The sequence below is a fragment of the Notothenia coriiceps genome, unplaced genomic scaffold (genome assembly GCF_000735185.1).
Source record: "Notothenia coriiceps isolate Sejong01 unplaced genomic scaffold, NC01 NC01_scaffold00037246, whole genome shotgun sequence".
Taxonomy (NCBI): domain Eukaryota; kingdom Metazoa; phylum Chordata; class Actinopteri; order Perciformes; family Nototheniidae; genus Notothenia; species Notothenia coriiceps.
Genome location: NW_011369947.1, coordinates 14,376,401 through 14,392,827, shown reverse-complemented (window position 1 = coordinate 14,392,827; position 16,427 = coordinate 14,376,401). Strand labels below are relative to the sequence as shown.

The 16,427-nt window shown below is 40.2% G+C and overlaps 2 protein-coding genes across 4 annotated transcripts in view; both read left to right on the top strand.

The window, feature by feature from the left end:
* inpp5b (inositol polyphosphate-5-phosphatase B) overlaps window positions 1–4,726 on the top strand; it is a 68,492-nt gene extending 63,766 nt beyond the window's left edge. For both annotated transcript variants that reach the window (XM_010794903.1, XM_010794904.1), the window contains 6 exons: window positions 1,491–1,726; window positions 1,907–2,014; window positions 2,389–2,473; window positions 2,759–2,886; window positions 2,996–3,107; window positions 4,280–4,726. In XM_010794903.1, coding sequence (XP_010793205.1) covers window positions 1,491–1,726; window positions 1,907–2,014; window positions 2,389–2,473; window positions 2,759–2,886; window positions 2,996–3,107; window positions 4,280–4,377 — 767 coding nt within the window. In that variant the 3' untranslated portion in view covers window positions 4,378–4,726. The remainder of the gene's footprint in view (window positions 1–1,490; window positions 1,727–1,906; window positions 2,015–2,388; window positions 2,474–2,758; window positions 2,887–2,995; window positions 3,108–4,279) is intronic.
* A 241-nt stretch (window positions 4,727–4,967) lies between these two features.
* The window catches only part of LOC104965870 (metal regulatory transcription factor 1), a 16,470-nt gene continuing 5,010 nt past the window's right edge, over window positions 4,968–16,427 (top strand). The window contains exons 1-2 of one of the 2 annotated variants that reach the window (XM_010794907.1): window positions 4,968–5,032; window positions 6,834–7,362. In XM_010794907.1, the coding sequence (XP_010793209.1) occupies window positions 6,898–7,362 (465 nt within the window). In that variant the 5' untranslated portion in view covers window positions 4,968–5,032; window positions 6,834–6,897. Of the gene's footprint in view, window positions 5,033–5,703; window positions 5,969–6,833; window positions 7,363–16,427 lie in introns of those variants that run through there. The other variant, XM_010794906.1, reaches the window with a different exon arrangement.

The window sequence follows — 16,427 nt, the reverse complement described above, 5'->3', positions numbered from 1 at the left end:
CCCCATGCACTGTCCAACTTCATGACCGGAATTAACTCTCACTGCACACTTGACCCAATTGCCTCCATTTTGTTAAAGAGAGCCTCCTGCCATCTACCAACTCATTCGCCACATCATGAACTCCTCCCTCAGATCTGGATCAGTTCCCCCTCTCTCAAAGATCTGGACAACCCGAACATCATGTCCAACTCCGCCCATCTCAGAATCTCCCCTTTCCGTCCAAATACTGAACGTGTCATTGCCTCACAACTAAAATGCCACCTCAGCTCAATTACCTATTTGAACCATTTCAATCCGGTTTCCGATCAAACACAGCACCGAAACAGCTCCTCTCAAAATCACAAACGACCTCCTCCTCTTCTCTGACTCCGCAACCTGAAACATCCTCCATCTTCCTCGACCTCACCGACACATTAGACACATAAACAACACCATCCTGCTTTCCCTCCTCGAATCATCACTCAACTCACGACACTACAACTCTCCTGGCTGAAATCCTACCTCACCGACAGACATCAGTTTATCACATCAATAACAGCACCTCCTCCACTGTTCCTCTGTCCCAAGGCCGTCCCAGGGTTCGGTGCTTGGCCCCTCCTCTTCATCCTCTATATGCTCCCCCTTGGCAAAATCATTAGTCGCCACAACCTTCAATTTCACTGCTACGCCGATGACATCCAACTTTATATCTCAACAAAAACCATCATCTCCACAACACACTCCACTCTCACCAACTGTCTCTCAGAAATAAAAGCATGGATCCAAACAACTATCTCCAACCTCGGAGTCATCTTCGACAGTCAGCTCAAATTCAATCACCACATCAATCACATCACCTTGACCGCCTTTTTCCACCTCAAAAACATTGCCCCGTCTCCGCCCAACACTCTCCTCCTCTGCTGCTGAAACTCTGATTCATGCATTCATCACATCACGAGTCGACTACTGCAATAGCATCCTCTACGGCAGGGGTGTCAAACTCAATTTCATCAGCATTATGGTTGCACTCAAAGGGCCGGTTGTCATTTTAATGATATATAAATATACATATGTAAATATATAATATATATTAAATCATGTATTATATTACATTGTTGAGCCTGCATTGGATTATTATCAGTTCTGGTAATATCTTCCTAAATAACTACGTCTGAAAGCAAAAGTCTAGGGCAAATAATTGAAAGTAAATATTCAACAATTACACCAATTGTATTGGATATTATATTCTTTGCAAGCTCTTGCGGGCCACATCAAATTAGGTCGCGGGCCGGATTTGGCCCCCGGGCCTTGAGTTTGCCACCCCTGCTTTAGAGGATGTGGGTGAAACTCAAAAATAGATTCTACCTGACAATTAACTTAAGTCTTTGTTATTTCATAGCATCTTAGAAATGAAACCATTTGTGAAATGGCAAGAAGTAAATGACTTTGGGCCAGTAGATTTCCCGTTTATTTTCCCCTTTACGTTAATGTGCGTCTCTCTCGACCTCCAGGTGGGACTGTGGAGATTGACTTTGAGGTTTTTGTAAACCGTTCAACCGCGCCTGAACTTAACTCTGGCCAGGAGCAGATCGAAGACATCCTGGTGCTCCACTTGGAGCGTGGGAAGGACTACTTCATTTCTATCTCAGGAAACTACCTGCCCAGCTGCTACGGTTCCTCCATCCATTCATTGTGTCAGCTTAAGGAGCCAATCCAGGACATGCCACAAGAGACTCTTCGAGAAATGGTTAGTGCTCCCATGTCCAGAGCAGCGACGGTGTCCTTGAACTACCTCTTCTCCATTCAGAGTTGTCTTATAGGCCACAGCATAGTAGTTTAAATGTATTGGCAGTTCATGTTTGATTTGAAACTGTTGAATCCATTTGACTGAATTGCTTCTCTTTGATCGGTTTGTTTTTAACATCAGGCGGAGAAGTCTGGAGATGAGAACGCTGAAAACACAGAAAAGCCTCTAGACATTCCTAAAGAACTGTGGATGATGGTGGATCACTTGTTCCGCAGTGCACTCAAACAGGTGAGAAAACAAAACAAAATGTTCTCCTTTTAATCAAATCAAAGAACACTATAGTCCGATTTGGTTCTTTTGGAGCATTTTTTTTGTATGCGGGGTTATATCCTTAAATTGAATTATGTTATTATTATTATTATTATTATTATTATACAAAAAAGATTTTCGATGAGTCCACAAAAGATTTACAAAACAAATCGGAAGAAAAACTGATGCGTAGATCTTTGTTTTGAGTGGTCTTCATGTGGTTAATAGAATTAATCTCTATTTCTAGTAATTTAAACTTACCATTGTCCTTTTTAACCATTGTAATTAAGTCTATTGCAGCTCCACTGCACCTCAAAAACAAAAGTTTGAATGTTTCTGTCCTCTATTTGCAGGAAGACATATTTCAGCAACCTGGGCTCCGGAGTGAATTTGCAGTGATAAGGGATTGCCTTGATACTGGCATTCCAGATTCTCTTCGTATCCTTCAACACTGTTGCAATCATTACTATCAATCGAAAACAGCCTTGTGTATGTGTATTACATTTGAACAGTGTAGCACAAAAGGCACACGGGTACTTCTGCCAAATGAAAGCACTTGCAACAGTATTTCTTACTGGGTTGTTTTCTTATTCATGGTGAGGCTGGACTTTTTAAACGAATGGAATGTAACAGTGTATTACACACTTTTTTTGCAGCTAAACATTTAACAAAAATGCAGACTCTGCGCTAGTATTTTGTCCTTGACTCTGTATTGTCGTGCAGCGGGCAGTAACCACTCGGTAGCAGAGGCCTTGCTTCTCTTCCTAGATGCCCTCCCGCAGCCTGTGATTCCTTTCTACTTTTACCAGCAGTGCCTAGAAAGCTGCTCCAATGCCAGTCAGTGTGAGAAAGTGAGTAAGACCTCATGTGGTTAATCTGTGATCACTATTTATCAATTACTATGTTAAATTATGCAAGTAAATCATTATCCTTTTTAAAATATGCTTTTTCTGTCTTCAGATCATTTCCATGCTACCTCAGTGCCATAAAAATGTGTTCAACTATTTAGCTGCCTTTCTCCGTGAGCTGTTGAAGAATTCTGCTACCAATCGATTAGATGTCAACATCTTGGGTAAGAAAAGGAAGCGTGTCGCATTTCAGTCTCTTTCACTTGTGCGTGTGTTATTTTTGAGCTGATGCCTTTTGCTTTAGTCAGCATGTTGAAAAAGTGAAGAGAAACTGACAAATAGGAAAGTGAAATGAATGAAAATCCTGTTTTTAAAGGGGACCTATCATGCAAAATGCACTTTTTGATGTCTGTTATACATAAATATGTGTCCCCGGTGTGTCGGGGAACTCACGCAGCGTCAGAAAATAAAACCCTCTCTCTTTTCCTCCGTACCCAAATCTCTAAAAAAGTGGGTACAACGGAGCTGATCCAGATTTGCGTCCGATATGACGTAATATCTGAAATGTGGACCCACGGCACTATCAGAAAGTTGCTATCAGAAACAATGCCCGACTGTTTTGGACGTAATATGGTCGGCGTTTACGTTAGCATCGCTAACACTCAGAGCTAACCTTGTACTGGAAAGAGCATGTGTGTGAAGAAGCAGGAAATAAAAAGGAACTCACCTTATGGTATAACCGGCAAGCCTTTGAGCTCCATACTGTTTCAGAGATAATCCTTGATAATCCATGATATGGCGTTTAATCACCGCAGTATTTAGTTTAGACAGTAGCTGCCGGGTCCCGCATGAGCCCAGCCCCCTCCTTTTTTATTCTTATCAAATCTTTTTTTCTTTTTAAAACTTTATACCCAAAATCAGCACTTTTGAAACAGGAAGTGAAATAGAGGGGTATGAGGCATGGCTAGAATGGGCGATCTGTTTGGTATTTTGAACAAAACACTTCATAGACATGTTTTTTATATATCTTTATATATCTGAGACCTATGCTATTGCCTAAAAATAGCATGATAGGTGCACTTTAATATTATGTTTTGATTATGACTCAAGGACTGTTTGCACTAAATATGTTTTAATACTTAATATTAAAACAATTAGTTTCTGTTAAATAGAAAGTACGTTCACCTAACCTACCCAAAATAGTGGTTGATTATGAAATAAACTATAGAACAAAATTAAATGTTGCAACGTACATATGATATTTTAATTTATCTAATTAATAATGTATTAAATCGTCTTTCTTCATATCTCTCTCTCCACAAAAAAAAGAGTCACTGCTAATCAAGATATTATATTCTGGGATGCAATATGAATAATTGTTTTTCTTTCTGCATAGCCACCATCTTTGCCTCCTTGCTCCTGAAGTCGCCTACGAAGCAGGATTTTGCAGAAAAGAGGAAGACTCAGGAGTTCTTCCAGCACTTCCTGGCCTAAGGCTCCTCCTAGATGGAGGACTTCTCCTTGCCCTTCACGCTGAAGCTGAACACTACAAATTGTACAGTCCCGTATTGAAATAACAATGGAATAATTTCTTATATTCTTAGATTGCTCTTTGTATAGATATATAGTATAATTATTGTAAGTGACGGGTCTTATCTGATCTAAGCTTGTTTCACAGATGGCAATGTTTGTGATATGTTGGCACAAAGTAAAATGTATATCTGGCAAATCTGTAGAGACCTAACCTTTTTTTATTTGTATTTTTTATTTAAAAAATAATGTGTATTTGAATGTTTGTGATTTCAACAGCATATTGTTTTATATATAAAAATGTTGAAAACAATGTCTGTGTCTCTGGTGATTTTTTCAGCAATAGAGAACACTAAAATAATAGGTTTAGTTATTTCATAAGGTGTGTTTGTCTGAGGATACACTTCTCTAAATGTTGCCAATATAATCAAATTTGCCAAATAAAAAGTGAATTGTCACATACAAAAATGTTCTTTAGTTAAACATTAGTAATGCTATTTAATTTCCCATGATTCATCACGAATGAGTGAATCTGTGACGTTGTTTGGTATCCTAGGGAGGGGATAGGAAGAAAGTGCTAAACATCCAAAGCATAGGGATAAGGCTTACATTTTAACAGGTAAATATATGTTATTGTAATTTCCTTTTTGAGACCACTAAACTGAAGCGTTAGCGCAGTGCTGTGTGTAGTAAGTTTAGCACTTGGTAACATGATACTTGTTATTTTTGCTGGGAAGATAGGTTATGTCAACTGTGTCGACTGGCTAACGTTTCTAGCTAACTGTCTAGCTTAGCTGTGAAGCAGAATGTAGCTCTCTGTGTAAGGGAACGGGATACAGTGTTGGAGGCGGGACCCCGTTAATTCCTATGAAAGTTGCTCATTGACGCTTGAAGTCAAAAAGTACCCGTATGTGGGCCCATGGAGCATGCGCACTCGAGTTTTCCTTAAGCCCCGCCTCCGATCTCCAGCTCTCGGTTCAGTCAGATAAATAGAGAAGTAAAATAACTCTGGATCCCCGCTTTCAGCGCTACTTAAAAGATTAGACCCTAGTGATTTAAATAAGGGGCTATGAAATTGTTCGTGCTGTTAAGTTTATTCAGTTAAACAAGATATATTCGCTGATTTACAGACGTCTCTTCCCCAATGTAAGTCAATGTGGAAGAAGTATGTAATGGCCCAGTGAGTTGTAGTACCACCGTTTGGCCACTACGAACATTTGCTTCAACGTTCGACGCACTTCCTGGGGGCTTGATGTGGCTCCCTAGCTTAGCTGTACGTCAAAACTGTTGCTAACTAGGAAAGCTATGCATGTGTAGAGAAAAACAGGATAACTTGGCTAACGTTAAAGCTAGTACGTATATTTTTGCTTTCTGGAGCGCGGAAGCTAAATATACAACTGTTATATGGACTGTGCAAAGAAGTCACACAACGTTAAGAAGTGCTCATAATAATATTATTTAATCTACACGACCTACTGTTGGATATTCGCAGCAGGAAGCTAGCGACATATCTCTGAGGCTAGTAACCAAGATGTACTGTGTGAGACAACGTCAGGTCAGTATCAAACAGCAGATTTTTGTATACAGCCTGTTAACAGTGAAGAATATTAACCTAAGTACCGTGACATTAAGTTAACATTACTGTATTGTCAGTCTATAAACCTGAGAATCACTGCGTGTTTATCAAGCTACTGTTGTGTTTGTAAACGTTAGCTAGCCATGTCAAGTACTGAAATGTAAACTGGCATTGTCGTGTGAATGTGACATCTTTCAGAATTATAACGTTTTATAAAAAGGTAACCTGAGGAGTTTTAATTGATTAGAAATAATCATGTTTATTAGTTGGGTTTTGCCGCTGCTGTAGTCTCGTGACTGTCATCGAAATCAGAAAGTTCTAGATCTCGGTTTGGTTTCAGTAACGTTTGTTTCCCCTAAAATGTGTCCTAATAATCGCTAGCTTACTATGGACTATTCCCCTTTTCACTACTGGAAATAGTTAACCTTCTTTTGATTGACACATTAACGTGTTTACATTAGTGTTGAGTGTATTATCAAAGCCCTGCACTAGACATAGCACACATATTTTAGGATGTGTCTCGCCAGCAGTGGTGTAAAGTAACCAAGTACATTTACTCAAGTAATGCACTTGTATACAATTTTGAGGTACTTGAGTAGGTCATTTCAGAGGTAAATATTGTACTTTTACTCTCCTACATTTATGTAATGCCTAAAGTTAGTTTACAAATATGGGTTAATGATATAAAACATAGTCAACACTTAAATAAGACTCTTTTTAAATCCTGGAATGAGCCTCCTACACCACATTGTGTATTTTAAGTACTGTTTTAATGCTTTCATATGTCTTTCAAAAGCTTCCCATAATTCATATATAACAATACTTTTTCAAATGTATATTTCAGGCTGTAACGTCTACAGTGTGAGTGTGCAGTCCTCCTTGCCAAAGAAGGAGAGGCACCAGGGACCATGAGTGAGAATGGTCCTCATACTGAGGCGACGATGTACTTTGAGGTAGAGGTGGAACACCTGGGGCGGGATGATGAAGATGAAGACGAAGACAAGATCCACTTTGACAAAGATGATAACCTGCTCGGCGAGTCTTCGTCGTCATCTGGTCGGGTGTACGACCGCACCACAGTACTCATTGAGCGGGACCCTATCCGGCTAGATGAAGAAGGTGAAGAGGAGGGTCACTGTGGAGGGGAGGAGGAAGGGGTCACCTTCCTCACTGAAGGGGAAGCAGATGAGGAGGATGGCTCTATGGTTTTTATGTCGGACCCTGTTGGGATGTCACAGGGTTATGTGCACCACACTATTTCTCCAGACCAGATCCAGTTCACGATAAATCCAGGCTCCACCCGTATGCCGCGCAACATTGAGGGGGCCACCCTCACGCTGCACTCCGAGTGCCCCGAGACCAAGATGAGAGAGGTAAGCCCTAAAAGTGCATCTCCTCCCAAGAATATAAGGCTAGTTTCATACAAATGTGCTGCTTGTTGGGTCACCAAGGGCATCTCTTTTGTGGATTTCTCTAAAGTGAGGCCTTTCCTTTTGAATGTTCAGACTTCTGAACACAGCTGCACAATGATTTAAAAAAAGCAGTTTTTCATTTTGTACCAAGCTTGTGTGCTGCAATTCAGTAAAACATTATGTACATTTAATTTCCCACCTGTTACAACACAGAAGAGGGTAGAATGAGGGCAGCTGGATCATTTCTAGATGTGTTTGGTTAGTTATGTGGAGGGTCTTCGTGTCATTTGAGCTAACTGCTAAACAGAACAGCAGATGCTTTAAACTTTAAAGATTAAACGTGTCTAATGGGCTATACACTTTGAGATGCATAATGTAACAATACAGCAAGTGTTATTATTTCTATTCCTTTCCCTGGTGGAATGCAGAGTACAATTGCAAATAGGGCTAAACAATATAAGAATGGCTGATTGTGATATAGTTCAGCTCGTGTCTGCTAATGGTGTCCCCCTGCTTCCCCAGTGCTAGTCTTGAGCTAAGCCCACTGACAACACACTGCATATTCTCCGTGTTCTTGTGGCGATTGGACATATTTGGACAGCTATCCCAGTCTTAATTATTGCAAGTGGACTATAAAACCATCTGACAGGGAGTGTCAGCAGCTGAGTAATAGTAAGAGTGCTGAAAGATTGCAAGAAAGAAAAAAGCCCTGTGTTTTTAGTAGGGTTGCAAAGGGGCGGTACATTTCCATGGGATCATCATGCTATCATCATGTTATGATATCATGCTATATTTAAATGATATAGTGTATGACCATACCTATATAAGGTATATTTATACATTTTATTTTTCAAAATACCAAACAGATCATTTTTTAGCCATGCCTCGTTTCGCTCATTTTCGCTCTATTCCAAGCCTGTCTTTGAAAATTCTGAGCAGCAGCTGACCACGCCCCCCTGCAGAAGAGGGGGGCATGAGCCGGCGAGAGTCACTTTACCATGTTTGCTGTGATTACGAGTGTGGAATAAACATGTCATCTCAGAGCAATGCATGTGTTCAAGCATATTATCAATTTGATCCAGAAACTGACCCTGAAGCAGCGGAGGTTTTGGTGGAGGTGCAAACATCTCGGTTGCAGCAGGAGGTTTCTGAATGGTTAGTTGACAACATACTTGTCAACCCTCCCGATTTCATTGCCCTCTCCCGGTTTCCTCCCGGGGTCATATTTCTCCCTTATTTCTCCCGATTTCTGACAAAATCAGATTTACACACGACTGTTTCCACTCTGACTTTAATACGGCTACACCATTGTTTGGTTTCCATGGTAACACGTCTCTTTAGTAGCGCGCGCAACTCAAAGTATGAGAGGGTGAGGCAGATATTCACAGAAAACAGAACAAGAATCGACAACTGCTCACTCCTTTCCTGTAAAATACAGGTCCAGCCCACACATATGCTCCATCAAGGACGGTGCTACAGGCCGCAAGTCAGTGCACTTACAACTACAATAAGCATGTTAATGTTAATCTAACAGCTCCCGATTCCTGAGGTCTAAAGGTTGGCAAGTATCTTACAGAGCCCTTCCTCCAACACACACGAACGCGCACATGACCAATGAGGGCACGAGATAAGTTTGTGCACAGATGGAAGGCTGACAGGCAGGTAGGCCTTCCAGTTATTTTAGCCGGGCCGGCTAAAATGATTGGTCGTGCTTTTTACAGTACTACAGCTTCCACAGATTACATTTTTTTATGGATTTTTTGTCAATGCATTTAATATACTGTATTAATGGCTATCGGGATGTTAAGAGCATTCCATGGAATATAACAAAAAGTGTTTCTGAAGTGAATTACATACCCCACCTTTAAGTACAGTACTTGTTAGCGAAAAATATGTGTTGTCGAGATTTGTTAAGCATTTTAGAGACCTTTTTAGGTCGTCTTTATTCCCAGTTTTTCACACACATAGTTTGTAACTGGCCCCACTAGTGACAAGATTGTTTTTTATTTGAACTTTTAGTTTGTTTGTCTTTGGTCCAGAATAAAATAGATTGACATTTTCTGGTCTAATTGCCTTGAAACTTGGGAGGACCATCAGCTGATTCTTAATTGTGTACCATTTGTCCAATGTTGGACATGACAAACTACAACCCCTGAATGACCCCTTCCATTTATTAAGTTACAATGTCATGTTGCCTGTTCCTGACCTTCAAATTGAGTACAATTGCATCAGAACTGGTAGTTATTTAATGGAAAACTTGTTAAAAAAACCTGTATTGTAAAATAAATATAAGTTACCTTTTCACCATGGCCTTTGACCCCTAACCCATCACAGTCCCCTTGCTTCCACGCCTACTGCTATGTATTTAATTTTTACTTCATTATTTGCCCCTTTTGTTTGTGTGTTTGTTTGTTTATTTGTTCTTGTTCTTGTGTAATCTATTAGTATTATTATCATTATAATAATATCTAGTCACAAACCCCACATGAGCAGTTAGTTAAGAGTCATGCCAGATTTAACGACATAATGTTTGTTACCATGCTGTGTCAGACCACAGAGAAGAGGGAATGGAAGCTGAAGTGTCACACAGATAATAATCCGGCTCGTATTGGCAGGTGTCTGCATGTCAAACATCTGTTGCATCACCTCCGAGCTCATGATTATAAAACAAGACAGGTACAATATGCAGCAAGTCATTTATGATGAGATTACACATCCCATTATCATTCAGACATGCTGCATCCATTTCAGTAGAAGTGCCATGGCAGGTGTCAGTGCCTGTGGGATTCAGCGCTGTGCCCTCTGAGTTGGGCTCTTTGGCATCTCGAGGACCCTCCTCGCCAGACACATGTATTTTTCACAATTCCAGGTTGTCACTAAGATGGATGATCCTTCCCCACAGTAGAGAAATGGAGTTGAAAGGCTTTTGAGAGGCAAAGACCACAGGTGGTTGGCAGAGCTGTTGACAGCACTCTGAGTGCTGCCCAGAGCACAGCTGTGTGTTAAGCGCTATAATGTTTTACATCCTATCGTTTGCTCAATTGAGAAGGATTGTGATGACACATCTCAATAAATTGCCAATTGTTTGTCGGTTTACTGTAACTTCACTAGGGTGTTTGTTTTATTAAAGCTTATCCTATTAGCCTTAATTACAGGTAGCAACACGTAGAATTTGAACATGGACAACACTCTGTGTCTTTGTCCATAGTATTTGGACATGGACAACAGTTTGGTCAAGACAGCAGTACAAAAATAATAAATAAAAAAGGTTGGATTATGTGAATCAGATGTCACTTTTTGACCAAAATTGCGTGAGTAAAGAGATGCACATTTCTGCTTTGCATCCTTTGTGGAAGCACCATAAGAGTTACTGCATGCAGGATTGTTTTTCAGATGTTAGCTGAGTGTTATGATTTACAAGAAACAGATCACCCAGACCATCCAACACCTGGAGTGTTCACCTGCGTTACACCTTCCCACTCACAAAGCTGCCTCAGAGATGTCATTTGCTTCCTCACTGGGACTCACACGTCAGCCTTAGAAGAGTGTGATGGAACAAATTAAAGAAACACACCTAGCATTTGCTGTTTAAAACATATCATTATATTATTATTTGTCCTATACAGTGATAGCTACAGTATGTATATAACGTACCACAAACACTGCAGAGCACTGGAAACAGCTTGCCTTGCTCACTCCTTGAGCACAGTTAAAGTAAAATGTTGTCTTTTATTTTTCAAACCTGACTCACTAGTGTCATATTCAGCTTTGACATGTTTAGACATTGTGTAAATTAACCTCACGGCAAGTATAACTCAAACTGGCATATGACAGTCTGTTCATTGAAGGACAGAATAGTTAAAGTCTCGGGTATCCTTCCATGCTTGCAAATTCCCCCAGCGGCCTTGTTTCCATAGCCTAACTGTTTTCCTTCCCAATTTTCAGTGACTGATTAAGGTCACAGCGAGTGAGTAAATGTCCTGTCCAGCTCCCAGTCATAGCATCATGGCAATACGTTGTTGAGATGTGAGACATCAGTTTGTCTGAGTGCAGGTAGCTTCATCAGGCGAGGCGGACACAATGTGGAAGTGGACCGATGAGTGGACTTTCAGGGAGAGGATCACCAGCGCTGACACCCGCTGGCAAAAACAGAGGGATAGGAGTGAGAGACACAGGCAGGGAGAGACCCCATCAAAGCATGACAAATACCCTGACACGTCTGATGCAGAGGCTCCTTCAGCAGCTCAGAGCATCCTCCGAAGGCCACCCAGAAATGGATGATGATGATGATGATGATGGCCACCTGCAAAGTACCACATTCAGCAGAGCATCATTCGAATGGATTTTGGGTGCATGTCGAGAGCCATGTAAAAATGCAAACTGAAACAGCTGCATAGCAAACTGGCGTGAAGCTTCAGCTCTCCCCCGTAAATAATGTATCTAAAGAGACAAATGTCCCTGCATTTTCTTCGCAAACTGTGAATAGACTGTATCTAAAAGTGTTTTATCTGTGGAGGGATCACTTGCTTGATATGCTGTGATGAAGCTGTGAAGGCAGGCTGGGAGGCGGTGGATTACCCCCCCCACACACACACACATATCCTGCAGAACAAACCCAATTCAGAGTCTTCACAGTAGTTTTATTCACGGCTCAACTTCAACTTCTTTAAATTGAACGTGGAGTCATCAACATGTTATCGATGGGATGGAAACAAGTTGTTTCAAACCATTTAATAAAACGGACACAACATAATATACAGCTGTTTCTTTGTGGGGTCAAAATGTGAATGTAAATATACTACATTTAGGAAAATGCATGAAGTTAGAAATGTATGGGTCTTGATAACGCAGGGGAAAAAAATGACCCACTTGGTGATTCCAGTGTTATTTATTAATAATTTTTGGCGCTTTAAGACAAAATGCTATTCAATTTGCTGAACATATTTAACCGGCAGCTTCAATACTCAAAGCATAAGAATAATATCTACAGCTCCATCAAACAGATATAAAATGATTTAGGTTCCAGATACACTGAATTCTTTTCAACGCAGAACCCTTAACAACATGCCGACCTGGAAGACAGACCCCCCCCACCCACACAATGCTGCAGGATCCAACCAGGTGCTTCACTGTGTGCTCAGAGAGGGGCCGACCAGCTGGCTGATGTGCCAACATCTTCCCCATATCTCAGACCACCACCATCATCATCATCCCAGTGCAGAAGAGTGTGTCCTGCCTCAGTGACAAACTCCCTGTCACATAAATGATCATGAATTGCTTTGAGATCCTGTCACCTGTCAATTGACCCCATCCAGTTATCATATGGCCCCCAGAGGTCCTCAGGGGGTCCCATTACCTCTGCCCTACAGCTAGCCCTGTCACACCTGAATAACGAGAACACCCTTAGAAAGTTATTTATTGATTCATGTTAAGGTTTAAAATTATTCCCCAAGAGCTGGTATGAAAGGTGGGCCCCTTGGCACCTGAAGGTCTCATCTCGTACTCAGATCCTGGACGCATGGGGGGACATTACAAAACCACATATTTATCTCTTGCAACTCTCTTGCCATATATGACAATTATTTAAAATAATAACAATAAAGCTATATTTGAATAGCACTTTTCATACACCACGTGCAGCTCAAGTGCTTTAACAACATGGCACACTTTACAATGACAACAGAGAAAGAAGTAATACACTTCAGGTCAGACGGTGAAACCTTTTTGTACACATAAAGCATAGCAACATAAAATAACAGATAAACAGTGTAAGGGACACAAGGAGGTAAAAGGTACGATAAATAAAACAAAAAAATAATACTGATCCCTCATGGTAAAATGAAGGAAGACATAAGACAAAATACATAGATATATAAAAACCTATACAATTAAAAAATGTAATATTAAATAAAAAAATTAAAAAAAGGGAATAATAAAGGTAATAATAAAGTTTAAAAGACCAACTTAAAAGGGAATGTCGCTAATACAACTGTAAAATATATAATAAGTATACACTGTATATGACTAGTGCGCTGTGAGGTCCCACTCTGCCAGCACAAACTCTGTATCTACAGCTCCTGTGTGAACAAGTCAGATATCATTGCTGTTGACCTCAGCCAGTCAAACAAATGCACATCCCCAACCAAGTGTCACTCTGCCCCAGCTGTCTGTAGAGAGCCGGGCCTCCGAACACCACAACATTATGCCCACCTCCTACTTGGGAACCTTTAAGAGTGTCCTGGCTGCGGCTTTTGTTTTTTCAACCAAGTAGAGATTTAACCACGCCCTTTTCCGCTTGGCTGAAGCATTGACGCAGCATCAGAGCGACACCATGGGAGTTATCAAATCCTACATGGCAAAATCTTCTGAGTTAAGAGAGAGCCTGTTTTTTGTTTTTTTGAGGCACGGTTGTGTTTAAGACCTGTTACAGTATATTGTGCATAAAAATCAAACTCACGTGTTGGTTATGAAAGATTAGAGGTAACATAAACGCGGAGAACAAAAAAAGGACCAAGGACTGAGCCCTGAGGCACTTTAGTGGAGAAATGTGAGGCTTCAGATATAAAGTCACCAACGGCAACATATTTCCTATTACAAAGATAGGAATAAAACTAATCTAAAGCTGTACCCTAAAGACCAAGCCAGCACTAACATTCAGGTTGACCTCCAAATGAGGGGTTCTATTAATCTGGGTAGACTGTTGTTGTGTTTACATCCTGTCTGATATTCTGACTGCCGTTGTTTCTTATATTACTTTTGCATTTTCATGTTCTACACTAATAACAATCATAAGCTCAGTGTGTAAGCTCAATATGTAAAGTGCTGTCTCTATAAATGGGATAGAACTTTCTGATGAACTATGGCTCCACTGGTAAAGGAACACAGGAATCCTTTCAGAGAAAAGATACATGGGAAAATATGAGAAAAATGCACATCATTTTTTAACATTAAAGCATGGAAAGATGTCGCAGTACAGACACTAAATACTGAACATGAGCAGAATATATCCTCTTAAACAACAATCATCAATGTCTTCTATTTCTTTGAAATGTACTTTTAACTTTGTATGTATGTAGAAAATGTAAAATGAAATTAATTATGACTCTTTGTCGCTCTATCTTTGTCTTTGTCTTTCTTCCAGTCGCCATTATTTTAAAGGATGACTACTTTGTTCGGGGAGCAGGCCTACCAGGGAGGTTTAAGGCAGAAAAAGTGGAGTTTCATTGGGGTCCTAACAATGGATCTGAAGGTTCCGAACACAGCATTAATGGTCATCGTTACCCTGTGGAGGTAAGCATTTTCTAAGTATAAACATTACAATATACATTTTGAGACCTCCTCAATTGATTTCTAAAGGGAGTTTCTCGAGTCTGGAGAATGGATCGCACTTTTTACTGGAGCCAGTAATTTCGACTCCGCACAAAGGGGGATGTGTCTGGTTAGAGCTGCAATAGGATGAGCAATCATGGCTGAGTGTAAAAGACTGAAACACCGTTCTATAAAGGCAAACACTGCTAAAAATGTTTTTTTGTTTTTTTGTATTCATTTATTTTGAACAAACAGTAGTGGGAGTGTCAACATCTTTACTCTTGGCAATAGGTCACAATCAGTGGTGGGGTCGTTACTCAAAAAAAGTAATGTATTACACATTGCTCATTACTTAAAAAAAGAAAAAAGAAGTTATATATTACTTTACTTCTTTACTCTCTACATAAAGTAACTCATTACATTACACTTTACATTACTTTTGCGTTACTCAGCAACAGCCTACTGTGTAGCCAAAACTTAAAACTTAGGCCAAATGTTCACACTATTACTATTGTAATAAAGAAGACATAACACAAGTTAATAACAGTGACAATTCTAGTTTGTGCTGCTTGTTCGGAGTCGGCACACACTCAACATCATCACTCTGGGCTCAGGGGTCTTTAGCTACTAGCTTTATGTTAGCATGTTGCCTTTGCAGGTGCTTGGAGAGGTTTGATGCTGTGTTTTCAACAGTGCACCTTACCGTCACATTCCTGTCCTTTCTTCAGACAAATGTAAAATAATGTGCATACCTCCACCCCTCGAAAGCTATAGCTGTTGTTGATGACTCAGCCATGTCTCTGCACTGCAGCACAACCCCTGTGACAGTTGCATGTGGACAAGTCGCGCAAATGTTACGCAAATTCAAACCTGCGGCGGAAATCCCTAGTAACTAGAAATATTTAAAATTGTTAAAAGTTAGACCTATCACATTTACCAATCTCATCTACCCCTGGAACTAGCTAAACCAGTTATAAATATGTTTCACTCATTCACTGGATCAGCGAGCTGCATGATACAGATGGGCTGTCAGGAGAGGTGGAGAGGGGGAGAGGAAAAGAGAGGCTCCGTTTATTAAACCCGCCGTGTTATTATCCAAAGTTACTGTAAACTTCTGAATAATGTAGTAACTACTAGAGTCTAGCCTGTCAAAGGGAGAATCTATTCATTTTTTCGCGCAATGTTAGCAATGTTGGGCAAGTTACTTCCAAAATGTAATATATTACATATTACTTATTAGGCTACTCTCTTTTGAAAGTAATAAGTTACATTACAATATTACTGTCTCTGAAATGTAATGAGTTACACTACTTTAGTTACTTTTGAGTTACTTTCACCAAAATAACCGCAAAAGAATGGCTAGGTATTTTAAATGCTAAAATGTAGTTATTGTACATCCAGTGAAGGGCAATGTGGTATAGCATAACAACTGTAGGTCCTTAAGGCTACTAACAACTTTTATTACACGGCTTAGTTGAATACTCGATTCTGATTGTAAATTCTTAACATGTGACACGTTGTTAATACACCAGTGCAGGCCACTGTCAAGGACTATAATGAAGATTTCTAAGGAGGATCAAGAAAGAGAAAGGAAAACAGGTTAAAAAACGAAGCGCTGGACGTCAGATAAATCACCAGAAGAAGGCAGAGAGGAAGTAAACCATAACAGGACACGGAATGGGCTCTGTAGTTTGTTTAGTATATGGCCATGTACAGGC